The sequence below is a fragment of the Cyclopterus lumpus genome, chromosome 4 (assembly GCF_009769545.1).
Source record: "Cyclopterus lumpus isolate fCycLum1 chromosome 4, fCycLum1.pri, whole genome shotgun sequence".
In the NCBI taxonomy this organism is placed as follows: Eukaryota; Metazoa; Chordata; class Actinopteri; order Perciformes; family Cyclopteridae; genus Cyclopterus; species Cyclopterus lumpus.
This window is the reverse complement of record NC_046969.1, coordinates 4,448,873-4,471,425: the sequence shown is the minus strand read 5'-3', so window position 1 is coordinate 4,471,425 and position 22,553 is coordinate 4,448,873. Positions and strand designations below refer to the sequence as shown.

The 22,553-nt window shown below is 43.3% G+C and overlaps 1 protein-coding gene across 3 annotated transcripts in view; it reads left to right on the top strand.

Moving 5' to 3' along the window:
• Positions 1-6,069: 6,069 nt before the first annotated feature.
• The window catches only part of st3gal3a (ST3 beta-galactoside alpha-2,3-sialyltransferase 3a), a 30,637-nt gene continuing 14,153 nt past the window's right edge, over positions 6,070-22,553 (top strand). For 2 of the 3 annotated variants that reach the window (XM_034530675.1, XM_034530677.1), the window contains exons 1-9: positions 6,070-6,358; positions 6,979-7,217; positions 8,359-8,507; positions 10,972-11,017; positions 11,152-11,244; positions 16,828-16,922; positions 18,677-18,740; positions 20,208-20,303; positions 20,659-20,845. In XM_034530675.1, coding sequence (XP_034386566.1) covers positions 8,396-8,507; positions 10,972-11,017; positions 11,152-11,244; positions 16,828-16,922; positions 18,677-18,740; positions 20,208-20,303; positions 20,659-20,845 — 693 coding nt within the window. In that variant the 5' untranslated portion in view covers positions 6,070-6,358; positions 6,979-7,217; positions 8,359-8,395. Of the gene's footprint in view, positions 6,359-6,978; positions 7,280-8,358; positions 8,508-10,971; positions 11,018-11,151; positions 11,245-16,827; positions 16,923-18,676; positions 18,741-20,207; positions 20,304-20,658; positions 20,846-22,553 lie in introns of all 3 variants that reach the window. The other variant, XM_034530676.1, reaches the window with a different exon arrangement.

Here is a 22,553-nt window from a genome sequence, read left to right as displayed (position 1 = left end):
ACTCATTACACTACTGCAATATTATCGGAAAATACAGCTTATTGAGCTTTGAAATTGTATTTTTGTTTACGTCTAATATGTGTTTACTTTACAAGATCCTGCGTGGAGTCGCTCCCCTATCCCTTAAACAATTTATTCTCAACAGTTCATGATGAAATTAAACTATCAATAGGAGACTGTAAATTTAAAACATTACAGTTTTTCAGTTTTTTTCAGTTACAACAACAAAACAAATTAGAGAATTTATTAATTTTCAGTTCATGATGAAATTAAACTATCAATAGGAGACTGTAAATTTAAAACATTACAGTTTTTCAGTTTTTTTCAGTTACAACAACAAAACAAATTAGAGAATTTATTAATTCCACTGCCTGCTGGTCTGTGAGCATGATTTGCCCAAACATTTTATAATTGACATGTAATATTTTGTAATATGTTGTAATATTTAAACAAATCATCCCTCAACAGGGAAATGAAAGCCTCTTGTTAGCGAGTGACCGGTCTCTTGACAAAGCTCAAGACGAAGACCATGGACTGGGGCGAGTGTGGCTCAGTGGTGTGCAGGGTCGTCCTTCAATCAGAGGATCGACGGTTTGATCCCCGGCTCCGCTGGCCCATGTCCATGTGTCCTTGGGCAAGACACTTAACCCCAAAATTGTTGCCGTAGACATGAATGTTAGTTAATACTGATGTGCAGGTGGAAACTTAGCCCCTCCCATCAAGGTGTGAATGGGTGTAAATGGGGGAATCGTCATTTTGTGTTAAAGCGCTATACAAGTACATGTCGGTTACCATTACCATCACTATGCCATTCCAGCGTTTTCCATTGTGGGATAAAGTGGGTGAGATAGATTGATAGATCCTATGCATACTGGAGATTTTTTCCAAATCAGTATGGCATCCAGGTTTTTTACTGTAGCATACTGGAGATTTGCTTTGCTTCCATACTTCATATTCCATGATACATCTTTGCCAAATCAGTACGTACTGCTAGTATAGTATGCTCAGCAGGCTGAATGAAGTTAGAGCAGTTTAAGACCAAAGGCAGCAATTTGAAATAAAGATATAAAGTTGTCTAAAAAAACTATACACTGAACACCAGTAGAAGATTGTAAGTAAAAGTCCTCAGTAAAAGTACAGAAGCATTATCAACCAAATATACTTTAAGTATCAAAAGTAAAATAGAATAGTTTGGGTCGCTGAATGTAAAAATTTTTCTCATTTTCTAGCTGACAGTAAAAAGATGTAGCTCACTTTCAACACATTTAGCTCATTTTCCCTGGAGAGGTGAGCCGGCTGCAGTTCTACTGGTACAACAACATTAATGGTTAGTTAAGTAACATTAGTTAGAATTTGAACTTCTTAATGCATTCTGGAGGGAGTTACTGTAAGCTTACGATTGTTAGCTCACAGAAATAAGCTAAATGAACACAACCTCTTTATAGGGAATTAAGAACCCAGAAGAACCCAATACATTTTGGAGCAGATTCAAATCACGTTGTGGATACACACATTATTTTTCACTTATGAAAATGGCCTTGGCGGAGGTCTGAGCTCTCCGAGTATTTTTGTCATTACACAATCCATTAAGCGGGGAAAGAGCCGGAGCTGGTGCAGGAGGTGGAGCGGTACCAGCTAGATATAGTTGGGCTCACCTCCACGCACAGCATGGGCTCTGGAACCAAGCTCCTGGAGAAGGGTTGGACTTTGTCCTTTTCTGGAGTTGCCCAGGGTGAGAGGCGCCGGGCGGGAGTGGGGATACTCACGAGCCCCCGGCTGAGCGCCGCTGTGTTGGAGTTTTCCCCGGGGAACGAGAGGGTCGCCTCCCTGCGCCTACGGGTTGCGGGGAGTAAGGCTCTGACTGTTGTTTGTGCTTATGCACCGAACAGCATTTCGGAGTATCCGGCCTTCTTGGAGTCGGTGGGAGGGGTCCTGGAAAGGGCGCCGCCTGCCGACTCCATAGTTCTCCTGGGAGACTTCAACGCTCACATGGGCAATGACAGAGAAACCTGGCGGGGCGTGATTGGGAGGAACGGCTTGCCCGATCTGAACCCGAATGGTGTTTTGTTGTTGGACTTCTGTGCTAGCCACAGTTTGTCCATAACGAACACCATGTTCGAACATATGGTGGCTCATAAGTGTACCTGGTACCAGAACACCTTAGGCCGGAGATCAATGATCGACTTTGTAATCGTATCATCTGATCTGCGGCCGTATGTCTTGGACACTCGGGTGAAGAGAGGAGCAGAGCTGTCAACTGATCACCACCTGGTGGTGAGTTGGATCAGATGGCGGGGGACTCGGCTAGAGAGACCTGGCAAGCCCAAACGTGTAGTGAGGGTGAACTGGGAACGTCTGGCAGAGGATCCTGTCCGGGAGGTCTTCAACTCCCACCTCCGGAAGAACTTCTCACAAATCCCGAGGGAGGCTGGGGACATGGAATCCGAGTGGACCTTGTTCAAAGCCTCTATTGTGGACGCGGCTGCTCGGGGCTGTGGCCGGAAGGTCATCGGTGCCTGTCGTGGCGGCAACCCTAGAACCCGGTGGTGGACACCGGGGGTGAGGGTAGCCGTCAAACTGAAGAAGGAGGCCTTTCGGGCCTGGCTGGCCCAGGGGTCTCCTGAAGCAGCTGACGGGTACCGGCGGGCCAAAAGGGCTGCAGCGACGATGGTCGCGGAGGCTAAAACTCGGGCATGGGAGGAGTTCGGGGAGGCCATGGAGAAGGACTTTCGGTTGGCCTCAAGGAAGTTCTGGCAAACCATCCGACGGCTCAGGAAGGGAAAGCAGGGTCTACCCCAGGCTGTTCTCAGCAGGGGGGGGGAACTGCTGACCCGGACTGGGGACATCGTCGGGCGGTGGAAAGAGCACTTTGAGGAACTCCTAAACCCGGCCAACATGTCCCCCGGAGAGGGGGCAGCGCCGGAAGACTTTGGGGTGGATTCACCCATATCCCTGGCAGAGGTCGCTAAGGTAGTCAAAAAGCTCCTTGGTGGCAAGGCGCCAGGGGTGGATGAGATCCGCCCTGAGATGCTGAAAGCGCTGGACATTGTTGGGCTGTCTTGGTTGACACGCCTTTTCAGTGTCGCATGGGGGTCGGGAACAGTGCCCATGGACTGGCAGACCGGGGTGGTGGTTCCCATCTTCAAGAAGGGGGACCGGAGAGTGTGCTCGAACTATCGTGGTATCACACTGCTCAGCCTCCCGGGAAAAGCTTATGCCAGGGTGCTGGAGAGGAGGCTCCGACCGCTTGTCGAACCTCAGATTCAGGACGAACAGTGCGGATTCCGTCCCGGTCGTGGAACAGTGGACCAGCTCTTTACCCTCGCAAGATTACTGGAGGGGTCCTGGGAGTTTGCCCAACCAGTTTACATGTGCTTTGTAGACCTGGAGAAGGCTTTCGACCGGGTCCCTCGGGGGTTTTTGTGGGGGGTGCTGCGGGAGTATGGTGTGCCGGACCCGTTGGCACGGGCCATCCGGTCTCTGTATGCCTGCAGTAGGAGCTGTGTTCGTCTCCTCGGTAGTAAGTCAGACACGTTCCCGGTGGGTGTTGGCCTCCGCCAGGGCTGCCCTTTATCACCGGTCCTGTTCGTGACCTTCATGGACAGGATATCTAGGCGCAGCCAGGGGGCGGAGAGGATCCGGTTCGGGAGTCTCGGGATCGCCTCTCTGCTGTTTGCGGATGATGTGGTCCTGTTTGCCTCCTCGGACCGTGACCTCCAGCATTCACTGGGGCGTTTTGCAGCCGAGTGCGAAGCGGCAGGGATGAGAGTTAGCACCTCCAAATCTGAGGCCATGGTGCTCTGCCGGAAACCGGCGGATTGCTCCCTCCAGGTGGGGGCAAACTGCCTACCCCAAGCGAAGGAGTTCAAGTATCTCGGGGTCTTGTTCACGAGTGAGGGTAAGGTGGAGCGGGAGATCGATAGGCGGATCGGTGCGGCTGCAGCAGTAAAACAGGCGCTGTACCGGTCCGTCTTAGTGAAGAGGGAGCTGAGCCGGAAGGCAAAGCTCTCCATTTACTGGTCGGTCTACGTTCCAACCCTCACCTATGGTCACGAACTCTGGGTCGTGACCGAAAGAACGAGATCTCGGATACAAGCGGCCGAAATGAGCTTCCTCCGTAGGGTGGCCGGGCTCAGCCTTAGAGATAGGGTAAGGAGCTCGGACATCAGGGGGGAGCTTGGAGTCGAGTCGCTGCTCCTTCGTGTCGAAAGGAGTCAGCTGAGGTGGTTCGGGCATCTAGTTAGGATGCCTCCTGGACGCCTCCCATTAGAGGTTTTCCGGGCACGTCCAACTGGTAGGAGGCCCCGGGGAAGACCGAGGACACGCTGGAGGGATTATATCTCCCGGCTGGCCTTGGAACGCCTCGGGATCCCACAGAATGAGCTGGAAAGTGCTGCGGGTGAGAGGGAAGCCTGGGTCGGCCTGCTGAACCTGCTGCCACCGCGACCCGACCCCGGATAAGCGGGTGATAATGGATGGATGGATGGATGGACAATCCATTAAAGTTTAGGAGAGCTGTAAGGCGTCTGTGTCACATCTGAAATTTGTCAAAATGTTTGTTAACATTTTTCTGCACAACACAACTTAAATGTCTTTTAATCACAGGTCGCTGATACACTATAACAGTAGAAACAACTGCAGCATCATTCACCCATTCACACCCTGAGGCCAGGCGGTACCATGCAAGGTGCCACCTGCCCAGCAGGCACGCAATGTGTTGAAATTGTGTCAGTATTAGGGAAACAATTATGTGTTGGGAACACAGGAACAATGTAGCAAGGTTTAGGCAACCAATCAAACATAATGTCCCAATTGTCACATCACAATAACTAAACAACACCAACACACAAACACCATTGTTACTCTTGCTGTTGGAAGTCTTGATGAAGCTTTGTTCAGTTGACCTATCCCCCTCCTCTTCCGTACCGCTTTCACACTGTTTAATACTACGTCATTAGCTCCGACCGTTGGATGCGTTTCATTAGTCCACCAATATTTTCCTAATTGACTTTCCATTGGCATTGTTTCAATGGGAATGACCATAAACTGTATAAAACATGGATGAAGTCTTAGCCGTAGGTTCCTGAAAAAGCCAAAGGGAAGTTCAAAGTGGAGCTGATTTGGGCAAAATGACACCTGGTGCTTTAAACATGCCCACCTAACTGAAACTACCTAGCTAGCTAAGACTATCAAACTATTACTCTGTGTTGCTAGCCAGCTAATGTTCATTATGTGGTCTTGTTGCTGGTTGGTAACGGTGCTTACATTTAAAAAAATAAAATACGAACGTTCAAATTTCACTCACCAAAAAGAAACTGGAGCGAGGACATCTTCAATCAATCGGTCACATGAAGTTGTACAAGGTAACGTCACAGCTCCAGGGAAATGCAATCCAGGCATCTCCTTCAATTTGTGCATTAACGTTAACGTTATTCACCATAAAACACACCACCTCATTTCTCCCGTAGTCGTAGTATGATTTAAACGGATGAATAATATAAAGATTAAGGAGTAGTGGCATGCTCAGTTGTCATGAACATAAGTTTTAGCTAGAGACCAAAACAGTTTTTTGTCCATGTTGTGGCCATTTCACGTCTTTCTGTGTTCTTTATATAGTTTTATTATATCTCGTTCTTTGATTTAATCTATGGTTGGCGTCCTCACACATTTACACCTAAGGGACTGGTGATGTCAGCGATAACTTACTTATTCTGATAATATAACAGACAAAATAAATATTTTTGGTGCTGAGTCTCCTCACTATAATGACAGACATACACGTAGCTTTTGAATTTTTTATTTCCTTGCTTGTAATTCATGTGCTGTATTCATTTAAAAAAAGAAAAAAGATATCGATAAAATGTTCAGATGTTCACAGACAATTATGGCATGTATGCAATAACTGTTATTTCATGTATGCATGTTATTGTATGTATGCAATAACTGCTATTTCATGTATGCATGCTATTGTATGTATGCAATAACTGAGGATGCTATTTGTGACCTGGAGTCACATTGCCGCTGCAGAAAGATTGATTGTCATGTCTATCCATTCCAAGAGAGGCCGAGCTGCTCGGCTTTGACAGCGTGTGACACACAGCAGGTGGCACCAACATGTTCCTTGTGTGAAGGAATGGATTCACATGAAAGCTGGGAAACCTTCATCAAGGAATAAGTATCGTTCAGGCCGAATACCTTTAAACAGAGTTAAGGACGGAATCGGAAGACAGGAACCCTGTTATTCATGCATGCTTGGTGGGATCGAACCACCTGAAATATGACGTGTCATTGCCTACTGGCCGCAAACTGGATGCTCGGAGGAAACTAATCCAGACATGGAGCCTTCTCTCTTCACCAGGTCAGCACGCACTCGTTGAGGAAATTATATGAGTAACTTCATTCTGACATCTAATGTTGTAGCCTAAATGACTGCTGTTTGTGAAACCCGACCCATCTCAGCATGCAGAACAATATCAACTGTGCTAAATCAGGTCAACTGGCTCATACAATATACTGTAGTAGCACACATTCCATCAATCATTTCCACTTTTATGTTTTAATTTCATATGAACTTATCCGGGTTCAGATTCCACAGTTAAATCACACCAAAAGCCTCCATCCAGTTCACCACCAGCAGATCCAGGGTATGTTCTCACAGATGTAAATGATGTCCAGAGGGCCGTTTCAAACTATTATCTGTATTCACTCATATTTCTGCAATTTGATAAAAATCGTGTTGATAGTTATTTACTGTTTGCACGATGTGCCTTATCTGTTAAATAAAAGCTTTATTGATAATAAATGTGTATGGCACAAAAAAACGGGGTACTGAAATTAAAGGAGAAGTATCTTTCTAATCTATATTTACAATGTGTCGCAAACTGTTTGGGGGTAAATACTTCAATGTGAATGTAAACCGTGACCGTGAGTGTGTCATTCAATAGCCGGTTGTTGTGTCGTGACGCTGTCCCCGTACAGATGAAGCCCGTGCCATTGGCTGGACTATAGGGTGTCCCCCCACTGAGCAGCCTGGACGGACTGGAGCTCGAGCCCGCTCCGTTAAGAGAGACTGCGGGGACGGTCGCGACCACCGGGATGTCTTCACGTAACGCTCGTTTCAGTGTTGACCGGTGCTTGTCGGTAGCTCGGTGGCCAACGCGGCGGCAGAAGGCTCTGACGGCTTCGAGGTCAACTTGAAGATTAACCGTATCCGTCCGGTAAGAGTCCGTGAAAGGCTTCTCGCTAGCGCAGGCGGCTAGTCGTACCTCTCGGCTGCTCGGTAATGACGTTATTACATTTACCCCATTTACCCCTGTCATGTCGTCATATTCACATGTGTGTGTTTCTGTCATCACCCACCGCGAGCCGGCCGTAGGTTATTACCGGAGCTCACGCTCTGACAACACCGTCTTTACCGCTAACGTAGCCGCTAGCGGCAAAAACGTAGCCGCAAAGACGTCACCTTTTGGGGTTCCCGTCGTTACTGTCGCTGTTTCTCTGTAATGGAAACCCCGTTATGTGTGTGCGTGTGCGTATGCGTGTGTGTGTGTGTGTGCGTGTGTGTGTGTGTGTGTGTGTGTGTGTGTGTGTGTGTGTGTCTATAATTAGACTTGTAGTGTCTCATGTCACATCTCAGTAGAGTATTATAATAATAATAATAATAATAATAATAATAATAATACAGTTGGTAGAACACTGTGATGGTAAACAATGGTTAACTGGTGAAACAGTTTGGTAAACATTTTAAATCAACTAATGAATAGAAATGATAATACGATTGTTAATAAATCACTATTATGTATAATATATATATATAAAACAATGAATTATAAATGAACGTGGCATAACATAATTGTACACAAAGCTACTACTCCCCCTACCACATATCTAAATATACATAATCATATTTTACCTAGAGGACATCACCTTCGGCCCCTAACGTTTCTCTTTCACCGTGGACACTTCCAGACTGATAAATTATGGATGGAGGATCTCCATTGATTAATAGACATAGTAGGTTGGGCTATCCAACCCTTCTTACATCAAATAAGAGAAGAACATTGTTCAGCAATACAATGTCTGATGTTAACCAGCCTGTTGGGCCTTAAGGCACCTTTCAGTTCAGTTCATAGTGGGGCACACAGTTACTAGAAACCAAGGGACCCATCCTGACCAAGCCTCCCATCAACCTCCCAGGGTGGATCGCTACAAACTAAGTATTCTCTGCAGGAAAACAAGATGAATTTGACTCTTCTGCTGACTGGGACAGAGGCATTCGGCATCCGTGGGGTATTGTATTAAGTAACGACACGCTGTGTATGAGCACAGGACTAACCCGATTATTTCCTCCTCAAACAGGCCCTGGAGTGGGACGTGCCATGCACGCTGGCTGGAGATGAGAATGAAACCCAGTCGCCAATTCTTCCTGGGCCTGTGCTCCATGCTGACCCTGGGATTCCTCTACTATTCAGGGAGGATCAGCTTACGAGGCTTGGGCTACGATTCCTGTGAGTATTGCTCTGATAAGATCATGTACAGTATGACCTTAATTCATTTATTTCATGATCAGTGGCAACTGCACCTGAAGTGATCTTATTTCTTCCCCGCAAGTCATTTGTGATAAACATGACAGTCACATTTAAGCAGAGGACGTTTACATATTTAAAGTAACGTTCCCAAAGAAGAAGGGAAAAGGGAGAATAGAACAAATCTAAATACCACAGAAGGGCCGGGCAATATCCCTTCAAATCAATATCACGATTTACATCAGTAACGAAAAATCAACATTAAATACACTTGTGAACAAGATTCTGAGCAAAACATCATGGATCATGGCTATAGTCTGTCATCGTGATGTCACCCATTGTTTTGTGGAAGCCTTTTTTGGCCGTCGCCATCTTGGATTTTTGCAACCAGTTAACAGACATGTCCATATTTAGACTGCGGACAAGTGGTGTAGAGATGCCCTTCATGTCTCTGCTAGCGGTAGAAACCTGTCAATCACCTTGTAGCCCCGCCCTAAAGCGTCCCCTGCTTTATGGTCTGTTTGACTCTAAATGGACCATAATATACTAAATGAACATCATGCTGTATTGAAGAAGACTTGAAACTAGAGAGTGAGACCATAAACTCATGTTTACAATGTTTACTGAGGGAATAAATCAAGAGAGAAGTAGACTCATTTTCTCATAGACTTTTTCCAACCAGAGGAGTCGCCCCCTGGTGGTCAGTATAAATAATGCAGCTATAACGCATGAAGCATATACTTCTTTACAACCAGAGGAGTCGCCCTCTGGTGGTCAGTAGAGAGAATGCAGCTTACTCTTCGCTTACTTTTTAGCTTCTCACTTAAAATCACATGCCAGGATGGTGTGGGCGTATCTAACAGATTCAAATAAAATCAAGGAGAAATAATACATACACCAAAAAAGCCATGTGACCTCGGTTGCTATGGCAATACACAAACATGGCACACATTGCAATGGAAACGCAGGAATCTGCTGTGTGTTCAAGCCGGTTGAACCCTAACAACCCAAACTGAAAACCCTACATAGCAGCGGCACCACCCAACGAGAGAGCGAATGAAAGAGTCTTACCTGAGGAATCAGACATGCATCAGGCACCACAACCCCAATGGAGAACAACACATTTTGGATTTCACTCTCTATGTTTTTAAGGCGGAGAAAGTACAATTCCATTCATAAATCTATTTTTACATGAAAAAAGATTTGACATCTATTGGTATTCGCATTGTAATAACAAACAGATCTGGCTCCCCATACCTTCGCCCTATTGACTTGGCCTCCTTTCCACATGTGTTGGGAAAGTTCGCCAAATAAATTAAACCAATGAGGTGTAGTTGAGTGTAGGGCTGCAACAACGAATCGATAAAATCGATTAAAATCGATTATTAAAATAGTTGGCAACGAATTGCATTATCGATTCGTTGTGTCGTACGATTATTACGCCACCCAATAAGACGCGGAGATGTTTGAGTATTAAAAAAAAAAAAAAAAAGTTGAGTTGAGTGCGAAGTGGAGCGGAGCAAAAAAAAAGAAGCCGGTAGAGCAAAGACCATCGGAGAGACCCGTAACGTTGTGCGAGAACTAACGGTCATTTCCTCCGGTGGTGGACCACTGTTTTTACGGTAACAAGCCACGCCCCCCCCCCCCCTTCCTGCCCGCCTGCATGCTGCTGCTCCGGCAGCGCTGGAAGCGGAAGTTATCGAGACGGAGTCGGTGAAATTCCGCGAGCTGTGTGAGCCTACGGGTGATGTTATGAACCCAAACACCAGGGCGTTAGATGTTCCGACGTTTATGGGATGTCCACAACAAGTATAAAGCAGAACTAGTGGTTATTTATTCCGTGGTGAACGGCGGAAATAACTGTTTTTACCGAGACAAGCCACGCCCCCTTTTCCTGCGTCTTATTTATGTACAATTTCTTTTTTCTTTTAAAAATTAGCAGGTGCGGCCTATAAATAGGTGTGCTCTATAGTCCTGAATGTACGGTACCTGTTACCTGTGCATTTTCTGGCAGTTCTGTTGAATAAAGGGTTGGAAATTAATGTTTTTTCGATTAATCGAACAAATAATCGACAGATTAATCAATTATTAAAATAATTGTTAGTTGCAGCCCTAGTTGAGTGCAAGTGGACAATATAACCCCCCGACAGGAAGTCTGCACCACTGCTGACCACAAGCATGAGGGGATGGAGGAAATGCCTCTTTGTTCATTGTGTACATATACCTATACCCACACTCTGACTTGACACCCACCAACAAAGACAGACAGCCCCTCACTTACAGCCCACTACACTCTGTGTGGGTACTGAACGTTGGCATGATTACTTTTGGAGTTAATAGATGTGCCACTACAGAAACTGCTTCACTTCCTTCTGATTAATTCACTTCAATGTCAAACAAATAACTGATATTCTAAATAATATTGTCTTCACTTCTCTTTGTCTAGTGTATGACCAACAAGGGTTCCTTCGGAAGCTGGATGGTGTTAGTTTGTAAGTATACATTTGACTATTTATATACTGTATTTATACCTTGTGTGCTTGTTTTCAGGCGCTGTATCAATGGTGGCATGAGGTGCATGGGCCAGCACCTGTTTCATTTGTGTATGCATAATTTGCGTCCACAGGCCGTTGGAGCTGATGTACAAGTATGGCAATCTAAGCGAGGGAGCCTGTAAGCCTGGGTTTGCAGCTGCCAAGATGACCGCCATTTATCCAAAGTAAGAATATGCACACGATTGAAGTGAGCTTTCTAGACATCAAACAAGCTGTTAGATGCGATATACAGTGTGACCCGGGAGGTACCGCTTGTGCAATCACTGGTCCATCCCAAACCTGATTCTGATTCTGATTCTGATTCTGATTCTGATGCTGGTGGCCTCGCTGGTGGCCACGCTGGTGCTTGGGTTGTCCTCGAACAGGATCACGACTGTTTGGTGACTTATTCATTATTTACAAATGCAAGGTTACAAAACTGTTTGGTGTTATTACTGCTGGGCTTGTTGTTGCAGAAGTTTAATTTTTATAAAAACGTCTCCTGGCGTGAGTAGTAGCGCTCTGTGTTTCAGGCAGGGTACTTCCACGATATCATCCTGCAGGCCCCCGTTGTTATGAGGCACCAGCTATTGTAATGTCTGTCGGAGGGTTTTTGTGATGTAAAAAATACTCCTGCCATCAAAGTGGCTTAAATTAACCAAGACACCGTTGGCTGTAAAATGAGAATGTTTGTGACCCGTGCGCCATGTTGAAAACAGTCGAAGCAAAACAAGCCCCGCCCACCGAGCTGGGCAAATATTCTCAATTTACAGTAAAATATCCATCCAATCCATCCATTTTCAATACCGCTTATCCTCATTAGGGTCGCGGGGGCGCTGGAGCCTATCCCAGCTGACATAGGGCGAAGGCAGGGGACACCCTCAACAGGCCGCCAGTCCATCGAGGGCACATGTAGGGACATACAACCATTCACTCTCACATTCACACCTATGGGCAATTTAGAGATCAATTAACCTGCAGCATGTCTTTGGACTGTGGGAGGAAGCCGGAGAGCCCGGAGAGAACCCACGCTGCCACGGGGAGAACATGCAAACTCCCACAGTAAAATATGTTTCTGACAATATTTTGGTTCATATTTCAACAGCACTGCCTCGTTTGACAGTTGGATCCCAGTTCATTCAGTGATTCAGTGATTGACAGCTGCGTAAAGAGACTCCTCCACTCTAATTGGTTGTTTTTCATCTGGCAGTGGTGGAATCTTGCAAATGCCATTAGGAGCACTACAAGGAGGCAGAGAAATCAGATTGGTTTACAGATGATGTGTCTTGTGTACTTCTGTCAGGATGTAGTGACACCTCTTTTCTTTGTCTTAGGGATATCAAAAGTCCTGAAACTTGGTTACTAGGTCAGAGCCAACATTCTGAAAACGGGACATTACTTCTTTCCCCTACAGTACAGAAGGTACAGTCAGGGCCTGCTAGTGTCCTGTTGTTTGTTTGGGAAGCAGTGAAGTCACTATTGACGTCCATGGGACCCTATTGTGCTCCTAGAAATGCTACATTGTGAACACAAGAAATCTGCATTGAAATTAGCAGGAGTGCTAGTTAACATTAGCTGTTAGCAACTGGTAAGCAGCATCCCAATTGATTTACATTAATTGCGTTCATACTCTATTCAGAAAAAAAGAAAAATATGTTTTCACAGCAATATAAAATCGATAATAGAGATAAAATGATGACTGGTTTAACTTTCTAACAAAAACCCTGCTATTCGAATTCACCTACTGCATGCTTAAACACTGGCCTGCATTAAGTACTCTCCATCAAACAGTCCTGTTTTATAGAAAGATCTCTGAGCCCAGAGTGGTACGGGAGTAAAGGTCCCATTTCTGCCTCTGCATTATTAAAGGCCGACAAACAACCCGATAAAGCTCTTCACCTGCACATGTGTTCAGCACTGTATGTAGAGTGTCTGACTTGACCAATGTGTGGCGCACATCTATTTCTGTCCCAGTTCGTGAGAAAAGCTTCCGGCCGGTTCACTTCCCCACTTACTCGCTGAGCACCAGAGACACGCAACCCTCGAACCCACTGGGGCCTTCAGACAACGGCGGTAGTGAAGAGTCCAGATTGTAACATGTTATAACAACACAGGAGGATTCTCCTCAGGAGAGAGGAGCGCCCAGGGCATCCTTGACCCATTTAATCTGCTGTCTTTGCTCAGCTGATTCCTGTGTGGCTCTTTCTAAAGGAGAGCTGAATACAGAAAACACAAACAAATACAGAATTGTGCTGCAAGTAGCTCACACGACCATGGAAGCTGTTTCCAGGGGACATGCACGCTGCGTTTGACCTTTTACCTTTAGTACATTATGCAGCTGCCCTTACAAAGTACTGTTGCAAGTCGCATGCATTTAATTGGGATGTAACCTTCCTCATAATATGGCACCTTGAACTTTGACCCACTTGCTCAAATCTCAGCTGCGCAACAGATTGTGGGTCAGAATAACATGAAAAGGATGCATACTTGTTTCAGCAGATTCAAAGTCTGGATGTTGTAGAACATTCACCCATCTTAAATGGTATTTAAGATTATTGGAATGACCAGCTAGCCTCTTGCTCATTATTAGCCTGCCATTTCCAATAATCTGATGACGTATACACAGTTAATTGTGATTCAGGCTAACGTTATGTTAACTGTCTATGACAATAATAGTTACTTTAAAATGAAACCTCTTATGAAATCACTTTTCTTTAATTATTTGTCAGTTATTAATTAAGTCACCGGTGCATATCCTCTTATTACAGAAAGGGTTGCTATACATTTAAAAATTTGATTCAAGCCATCAAACTAACTTATTTTGACTTTTGAAACCATTCAACCTGCATACTTGCTAACATCACATTTGACTGTTTGACAATTAATTGTGTGCATTTATTCAGATCATTTGCATTAGCAGGCTAATAATAAGCAAAAGGTTGAAGCCAGGTTAACAGCCGATATCCGCAGTAATATCTAAATCAATTCAATTCAGTTTATTTTTGTATAGCCCAAAATCACAAATTACGAACTCCCCTCAGAGCGTTTTACAATCTGTACACATACGACATCCCTGACCTTTGACCTCAGACCGGATCAGGAAAAACTTTTTTATTTAGTTTGGAGTGAGAAACATTACGGCCGGTTTTACATGAAGCAAATCTATGATTGAGGGGTTGCCTCCACACAGCTCTCAGCGGCTAGCAGCTAATGGTGCTAGCAGCTAAAGGTGCGATCAGTGCACGGTTACATAAACTCAGAGAAACTCAGATTACGCCACACAGAGAGGACAGCGACTCCATTCTCTACTCTATTTATCTTTACATAGATATATTAATGCTCTGAACTTCACACATAGCACTGTTGAACATGGACACGGATAGTTTCAATGTGTTACAATGAAATTTAAGGGGATATGAGAAAAAACATGTACATTAAAATATCTTAAAATGTGACATTGTCATAGTAAGGGTAATTCTGAAGAGAACACATTTTTGTAGGAATGTTATTTGAGCCAAATTTCCCTTTTAATTTTCTCAAACTGTAAAATGTCTTGAAATCTTATGGGGTCATTCTGAACATGAGTCCATTGAAAATGTCTGCAAACCTCTGAAGAAAAGCAAGTATTTATTTAATCTACGCGCATCGTTAATATGTAAATATATAAATCCATCATACTTCTTAGCAGATTGTCTGTTTGATCAAACTGGGACTTCTTTGCTGACGGCTCCATTTGGTATTTTAGAAATGATTGCTCTAATTAAGAATTAAATGAAATGCTCGAGGTTAACAATTTGACGACCATTTAGTGGATTCAGAGGAGTACTAAGCATCTCAGCTAGAACCAGAAGTACTAAGAACCAGCACCCGTATTGAGTGGGAGGCTGGTAGACAGTCGGCCTCTATACCTGTGGAAAACAGTAAGTGGTTTCAGATTACAGAAAATATTGACACACACAACTTGAATTTGAGAAAAACTGGAATGCAACTTTAATTTTAATAACCGCCTATCGTCATAGTCATGTGTTTTAATTATTTTTAAGAACATTTAGTATTTCCATTCTTTTCACTTTGAGCAATTTCAAAGAAATTCAAGATCTTGGTGTTGGTGTACCTCTTAAATGTCTTTTGTGATTTGGAGAAATTAAGTCAGTCCTTCGTGATTCAGGATGAACCCATGGCCTTTATAGCAAGACGTTCATCTGGAGAAATACACCATCAGACAATTATTATTACTTATTGTTTATTTCTTTTACTTTCTCTATTTAATTGTGCTATTGTTGTCATTGTACTGCTGCACTCACCAATATCTTATATCATGTTATCTCATATTATCTTATCTCCTGTTATTTAAATAGTCTTGGTATGGAGACAGAAAGGCAAGCTGCATAATTATTAGCTGATTTCTTCACTGTGTCTAAGTGTTTTCAGGTTTTTTCCAACATTTCTGATTAGCAGCTGTTTCGTGTTACCAAATCAGAGCTCATTTGCAGTTAATTATGTGATATTACACATGAAGGAAAGGAGCTGCCAAAGCTGCAGGGGTTGACTCGGTTAAAGAAACAGTTTTCCTTCTGTCTCAGTTCTTTCACAGCGAAGGTTAGTGCGCATGCTGCCTTTTGGATGCTTAGTTTTTCAAAATTGGACACAGATTATTTTAGCAGTTAAAGCCAAACTTATTGTTTGTATAACCTTTTCAAAGCCAGACGGTTTACTGGTTTTGATAAGGAGTTTTTGTCATTTTTAAGTATTAGGGAGACTTTTTCTCCCTAAAATGTTTGTATTTAGTTTATTTGTGTATTAGTTACTAACCTTTTCCAGTTTTTTGCTGCTATGTTTTATGTCACTTCAATTGTAAATTAAAACCTTTTGTCCCAAGGGATGTAGACGCTCAATGGCATCGTGGCCAATTTATTTTGTGTGTTATAAATTCATGTTTGTTTTGGGACCTCTTGACCAAATGCATTCAAACGTGCACATCGTACATACAGTACATGCATGTCCAGTTGAGCTTCAACTGTGAACGCCTACTCCCCCCAAAGTGGAGACACATGTACAGATTAAATAGAGCATAGCATGTTTAATGCTGTGGAGCAACAAACTAACTGAATACTTAACTGTGTCATCTTTCTTTTCCATGCAAAGTTGAGCACACTGTCATTAGGGATGAACGCAAAGGTGGTAACCAGCTAGTACTATGTTCATGAGTCAATCATCATCCTATTATATTTTAGTATCTCATTCACGTTCTCTTATTACTATTTCTGTGGCGATGAAAATGCCAAGCTTCATAACCGCACTCCACAAACTAATGGGTGACGTCACAGCGACTATGTCATCTTCTTATATACAGTCTATGGTTGTAAATGGTCTCCAACCATCAACATCAGAGTGAAAGTATTCCTCTAAACTCATACTGTCCAGAGGAAGAACACTGTTCATCTGGTGCCACAAAGACACATCCGTCTTTATCCTCATAGCAGTCACACTGTCACCTCCGGTGCTGATGCTGGGTCCTGACCCTGGTGGTCGGAAGCAGGCAATCACGGTCCATTTAAGTCTCAATGGGGAGGTGAATGGGCCAGTTGGTGAGCAGTGAGTTTGTTCTGGGCAAGGGGAATTCAGCGGACTGGATTAGCTGGAAACGCGATGCTCTAAGATCGGGGATCTCGCACACGTCAAGGCTGTACAGATCTTGGACAGATAACACATCGACAAATCCCACTTCATTCTTACATGTTGTTATACATTTTCTTTTGTATCAACAGGTTCACCAAACTGGCACCAATGTTCCTCAACCCAAACTACAAACGATTTTTCAAGATCGGTGATTATTCCCCCCCATTTGGTGTCAAATCACAAGGTATGATTACACTTTATTGTCTTTGCAGTTGCAGGTATTTTACACTCAATGTGAGTTGCGCTGCATTTCTCACAAGTTAAGACTGGATTGTTCTCACCACTAGCTGGGTAAATACGCTAGCACTGAAGGCCTCAGTGTGCCTCAAACTAGTTTGAACAATGTGTCATCCGACCTTGAACTAACAGAATACAGTAGTATCTCCAACGCCCTTCTGAACTCTCTCCAACAATTCACAAGGGAAGGAAACACGGCGTACGAGTGCTACCAACTGCAGCAAGAGATGATATGACTTTTATGACTGATTTCAACCAGCCACCTCTCTCCGACCTGGTCGCACACAACGCCATTTGCTGCTCAATGTGTGTGTTGTGTTGCCAACTGCCACTCATAGAAATACAGAATGTCAGTAGATAAAAAATAGTGGGATGTTTTATTTAGTCCTAACAGTAATCTCATGTTGGTGGGTCTATATATTACATTTATATATTACACTTATATATATTATATATATAACATTTAGATATTACGCTATATATATGTGTTGCATTTACCAGCTAACAGCCAAATGTTTCTTTTTATCATTTAACTAGTTGGGCAGTTGTTTGCTGATATTGTCATACCTTCTTGACTGCAGCCTGTTCAGTAAGGCTTTTGAATTGGATCTCCTAAACAAGCAAAACATCACAACAATTATCACTTGGCACCGAAAAACCATGGATGAGACCAAGGATGAGACCTCTGTGTCCTTAACGCATCACTTGCTGCATCCTCCCAGAACTGTCCACTAGGGATCAGCAAGGACTCACGTTAAAGCCCTGTGTGAACGCGTGTCCTAAGCAGGTTGCAGCACTCTTTAACCGTTGCTGGTCATACAGTTACAACAGTGATTTAAATACAATCTTTTGCATTTGATTGCACCGCTTAAAAGTAGGCGGGCTTAGAATGATGCATGACACAAAATTGGTTGGCACTAGCTTACATAAGCATACGTCATAGTTTGTTATACAGGAAGAAAAGATGATTGGATTTTGATATACATTTTGTTATTTGACGCATTTGGCGTGACAACTGGTTGACTAAACACATATGGTCCAGCTATGCACTAGGTTTGGACCTATTGGAGTCAGGCCAGCCATTTCCTCGTGCTTCCAGCCTTTATGCTAAGCTAGGCTAACTTTGAGCTGATCCATGCTTTACACAAAGACGTGCGTTTGATATCCATCTTCTCATCTGTCTCTCCACTTAGAGAAAATACGTTTTGAAATGATTTATTGTGATTGAACTTCTTGAGCTTGTGCTGTGCGTCTCCCTCCTATAGAGCAGATGAGTTTATTTTGGAGCTCCTTGCTGGTATACCTCTCATCGGGCAGAGAATGTGTTCTAACGCCGAATGCATTGCTCCCCCCAGGATCTAACGGCGTATGCATTGCTCCCCCCAGGATCTAACGGTGTATACATTGCTCCCTCCAGGATCTAACGGCGTATACATTGCTCCCCCCAGGATCTGTGGCTGCCACCTTGCTCGGCCACCCATCAGTAATGCTTGTATAACATTGTGACATGGCAAAGTGCCGGCCAACCCAGCCGCTGGCTCTCAGCCCCGCCTCATTTATCACAGCTAATGTAGGTGTGCAGGAGATGAGGGCATCCTAGCTGGATGGAGTGTAGAGGGGGAGAACATTTCTCTTTCTTTGTGATCTCACTTGTTTTCTCTCTTTCTGCCCCCTGTCTCTCTCTCTCTCTTCAACCTGCAGAGAAGATCATAGATATTCTCCTGTCCGCTACTAAGAGCTACGGGCTTGGTGAAGAACTCGACAGGTGAGTCAGGGCCCGTTGTCCCGTCATGCTCTGGTCATCACGATATCCCTTTCGGAGGGTCGGTGTGTAACACGCACTTAGAAGCTGATCAGTGTGAGCTTTAATACCAGTCCTTGTGTTCATGAACCCTGGGCGTCTCTTTAGTCCTCCAATGAGTCATCTGACTTTAAAGTCCCATGAAGTTGAAGATAGAGCATCTTCAGCTTCTGTGTTTTTATTCTAAACAAAGCTTTTGGCGGACAGGTGTCCAGCAATCATTATTATATTATTGGTTAAAATTGGTTGGTACGAGCTTAGCTAAGCATGCAACATATGTTGTTTTCAAGAGGGGGAAAAAGATGATTGGATTTTGATTACAAAATACAAAGAAATGTACTTATGGTATCTATTCATTGTTAAATAGGTGCACAATATGACCATTAGTGTTATCAAAGAGTTAAAAAGCAAGTTTTCATTTTTATCTCAACTTAAAGTCAATTATGAAGTAGAAAACCTCACTGTCATAATATTTTAAGTGTCAATAAATACAAAACATACAGCCAGTCAGCTTAAAAATAATCTTTGCAAAATACTAGATTTTATCTGAACTCATCAATGGGTAAAAAAGCCATTGAACAACACAAATAACAAATTCTGTACTTTTTCAACCAAATTTAAACAAAAATCTGAAATAAAAAATGCCTCTCTTCTTAAGCGGTAGCTCAAAACCATGTGTTATGGATTCCAAACAAACTCTCCGTCCACGTGCTCTGAAAGTCCATCATTAATGACCGGATCCCAGATCAGTTGCACAAGTAACAGCGTTGTTTGACTCCACTTAGTTTTTTGTCTTTATATGGACCTCATCAGTCTGGCAGACGCTGCCTGCAGACACCATTTCATCAGCCAGCGGAGACAATTAGGAATGTGTTTATTTTTCCACCCAGAATTAAGCAGCGCAGACTAGACACTGCACACATGTCTTGCCCCGTCTACAACACAATATTATGATCATAGTATGAACCAAAGTGTGTCACATTGTTAACTGTTAGAGAGAGAGAGGCATTTACTTGAGTATAAATCCTGACTAAAGAAATGTGGCATTTATAGTCTTCAGAATCTCAGTGGCTGCCTTGAAGAATGAATGAATGTTTAAGAAAGTGCTTCCTTTTGCCCTTAATTTTAGATTTAGTTCATTTCCTGGCAAAAAGGACATCGGCAACACAAAAGAAAAGTTGTCATGTTTATACTGAAATGATCCAACAACACTTTCAAGGCGCTGAATATCAAGTTAACTAATCACATAAAAGAGCAAGGTCGTCCTCAGTAAGCGAGTTTAAGAAGGTCCCAGTGAGGGATTCCATGTTCCCTCCTCCACTGGTTCAAAGTCAGGAAGGTAAACACACACCTGTTGTTGTTGCATTGTAAAAAGAAAAGGTGTATTGGGGTAATGGACTGGAGTAAAGTAGCATCCTCTCTGTGTTACAGCGCGAACTGTAAGACGTGCATCGTCGTAGGGAACGGAGGAATCCTGGCCAACAGGTCCCTGGGACCGAGGATCGATGAGTTCGATGTGGTGGTCAGGTACGTTAGGAGGCAGACTTTAACGACTTTAGTTTGGATAATTCATAGCTTATTCCTTTATTGTTTCCCACTAAAAGCTTTAGGGCAAGGTATCTATCATTTTGTATTTGATATTCATTTAGCATTTAGTACTTTTTGTTAATTTATTTGCCCGTTACATAACATAATCATGACTCATCTCTTTGGTATCCAAAGATAGAGGGTGACATGTGTTGGATGATGGACCATGTACAGTGTCAATTCTATACTATAATATAATAATAATAATACATATATTATGTGACTTGACCACTGCCACCGTTTAATAATTTTGGGCAGGACATTTCATGATTGATTTTGCAGCTGTGTGTTGCAGGTTGAACGAGGCTCCGGTGAGAGGCTTCGAGAGGGATGTCGGCTCCAAGACCACCATGAGGATCACCTACCCAGAGGGGGCCATCCAAAAGACCGAGCGCTATGAGGCTCAGTCCCTGTTCGTCCTCTCCGCCTTTAAAGCTCTGGACTTCAAGTGGCTGCGACACATGGTCTTCAACCAGAGGCTGGTAAGGCAGCTGAAAGCTGTTTATTTCACCACGGCAACAGCCAATGCAGCTGTAGCCAGACAGTCAGTGAAGGGGTGGGGTGGACAGAGGTGTTTATGCACATTTCGGATTTGGACGAGTTAAAACACCAAGAATTTACAAATATCACAACAAGTCAGAAACGGAAGCATGGAAGATGATTTTTTGCCACTCTGCATTGATCGAATGTGAAATTATGTAATTACGAGATTTTTAGCATTGAGCATTGGCATTAATTATTTTGCATAGGCATACTAACATACTCTAATCACAGTAAGTGACTCAGTCCCGCCGACGTACACAAGAGGAGAAGCAGACATGCTGTGCTGCTGCCAGAAGAGCAGGGAATAAATGTCATAATATACAGATTTGTTTGTCATTCGAATAACTTGCTAGATTTGTTGCTTTTTAGAAATAAATTGGCTAAAATGGTCTGAAAAGTCCAAGCAAGAGATTAGCCTTTTGGGTGCCTGCATGTGAGGGAGCTCATATTTCATATTTACAGTTTAAAAAGACATGCCCCTGGGTAATCCCGTAGCATCTGATCAGGTTAATTCAAGCCTGCAGCAGACTTGAGCCTCGTCAACGGGGGTATTTTTAAATAAATATCTTTCTCTATGCTTTGGCCTCTCGCCCACATGCAAACTGAGTTTTAGGTCACTGAAATGGATATTTATGAAAACGCCTTCAAAGGTGTAGATCAGTAAAACAACTGGTTACTTGGGCTCTCATCCCTTTATATTGTAAAATGACAATGAGCAGCACATTTGAGTCAATTTGTATCAAAGATTAAGTAATTAGCTGTTGCTTTACTATTGTTTAGTACAGTGGTCACCAACCTTTTTAAGCCCAATATCCCTGACCTCTGCCTTGGTGACAGGCAAGATCTACCTATTGAGGCATTGAGAGAAATACACTGTCCAGACTTACAACTTGAGGCTTTTTATTTGGCCTCATTGTGATTGAATGAAATCAAACACTTTGGTCCAGCTTTCAAATGACTTTTTAAATGACTTAATTTCAGTGTAAGAGTAAGTAAGTAAAAACACATTTGCAATGAGCAGGCTGGATGAACTACCAATATTAATGTTGTATTTATCAACTGAAGCTACAACACAACACTGACAAAAATTATCAGTCAGTTACTAATGTAAGTTCAGTTCAGCTCTGTGTCCAATCACAATGCCATCAGAAGTCATGTGACTCCAGTCTGTGAGCTGTCTGTGACTGAACAGTGCCTTGTAGTTGTAGTTGGGCTCATAAGCACAGACAGACAGTCTGAGGCAGTCTGTGAGCCGGCTCCTGGATTTTGATTTGGTGATTTTCTGAACTCCACTTACGCAGTTTTCGGGACAAATTTGGCCTTCATGAAAGTTTTCCTTAGAAGACAATAACAATAAAGTGCAACCTGTGAAAAACTAAACAAAACAAGTTCAAATATTTGGAAATAAAGAGTTTTACTGAATTTTACACTGAATCTAAAAACAATATTGTGCAACCTGTGCAAACTAAAATTAGTACAGATATCTGTGAGCCATCATGTTTTATCAGCATTAGTGGCTGCAATGAGCTGCTTTCCACTACAACTCTTTTTAAAACGGGGTTGGAGGCTTGATACGACCACTCTCAATTCATGCGCAATGTTGAGCTTTTGTTTTGAAGGGCAACAGCAAAATAGCCAATCTCACGG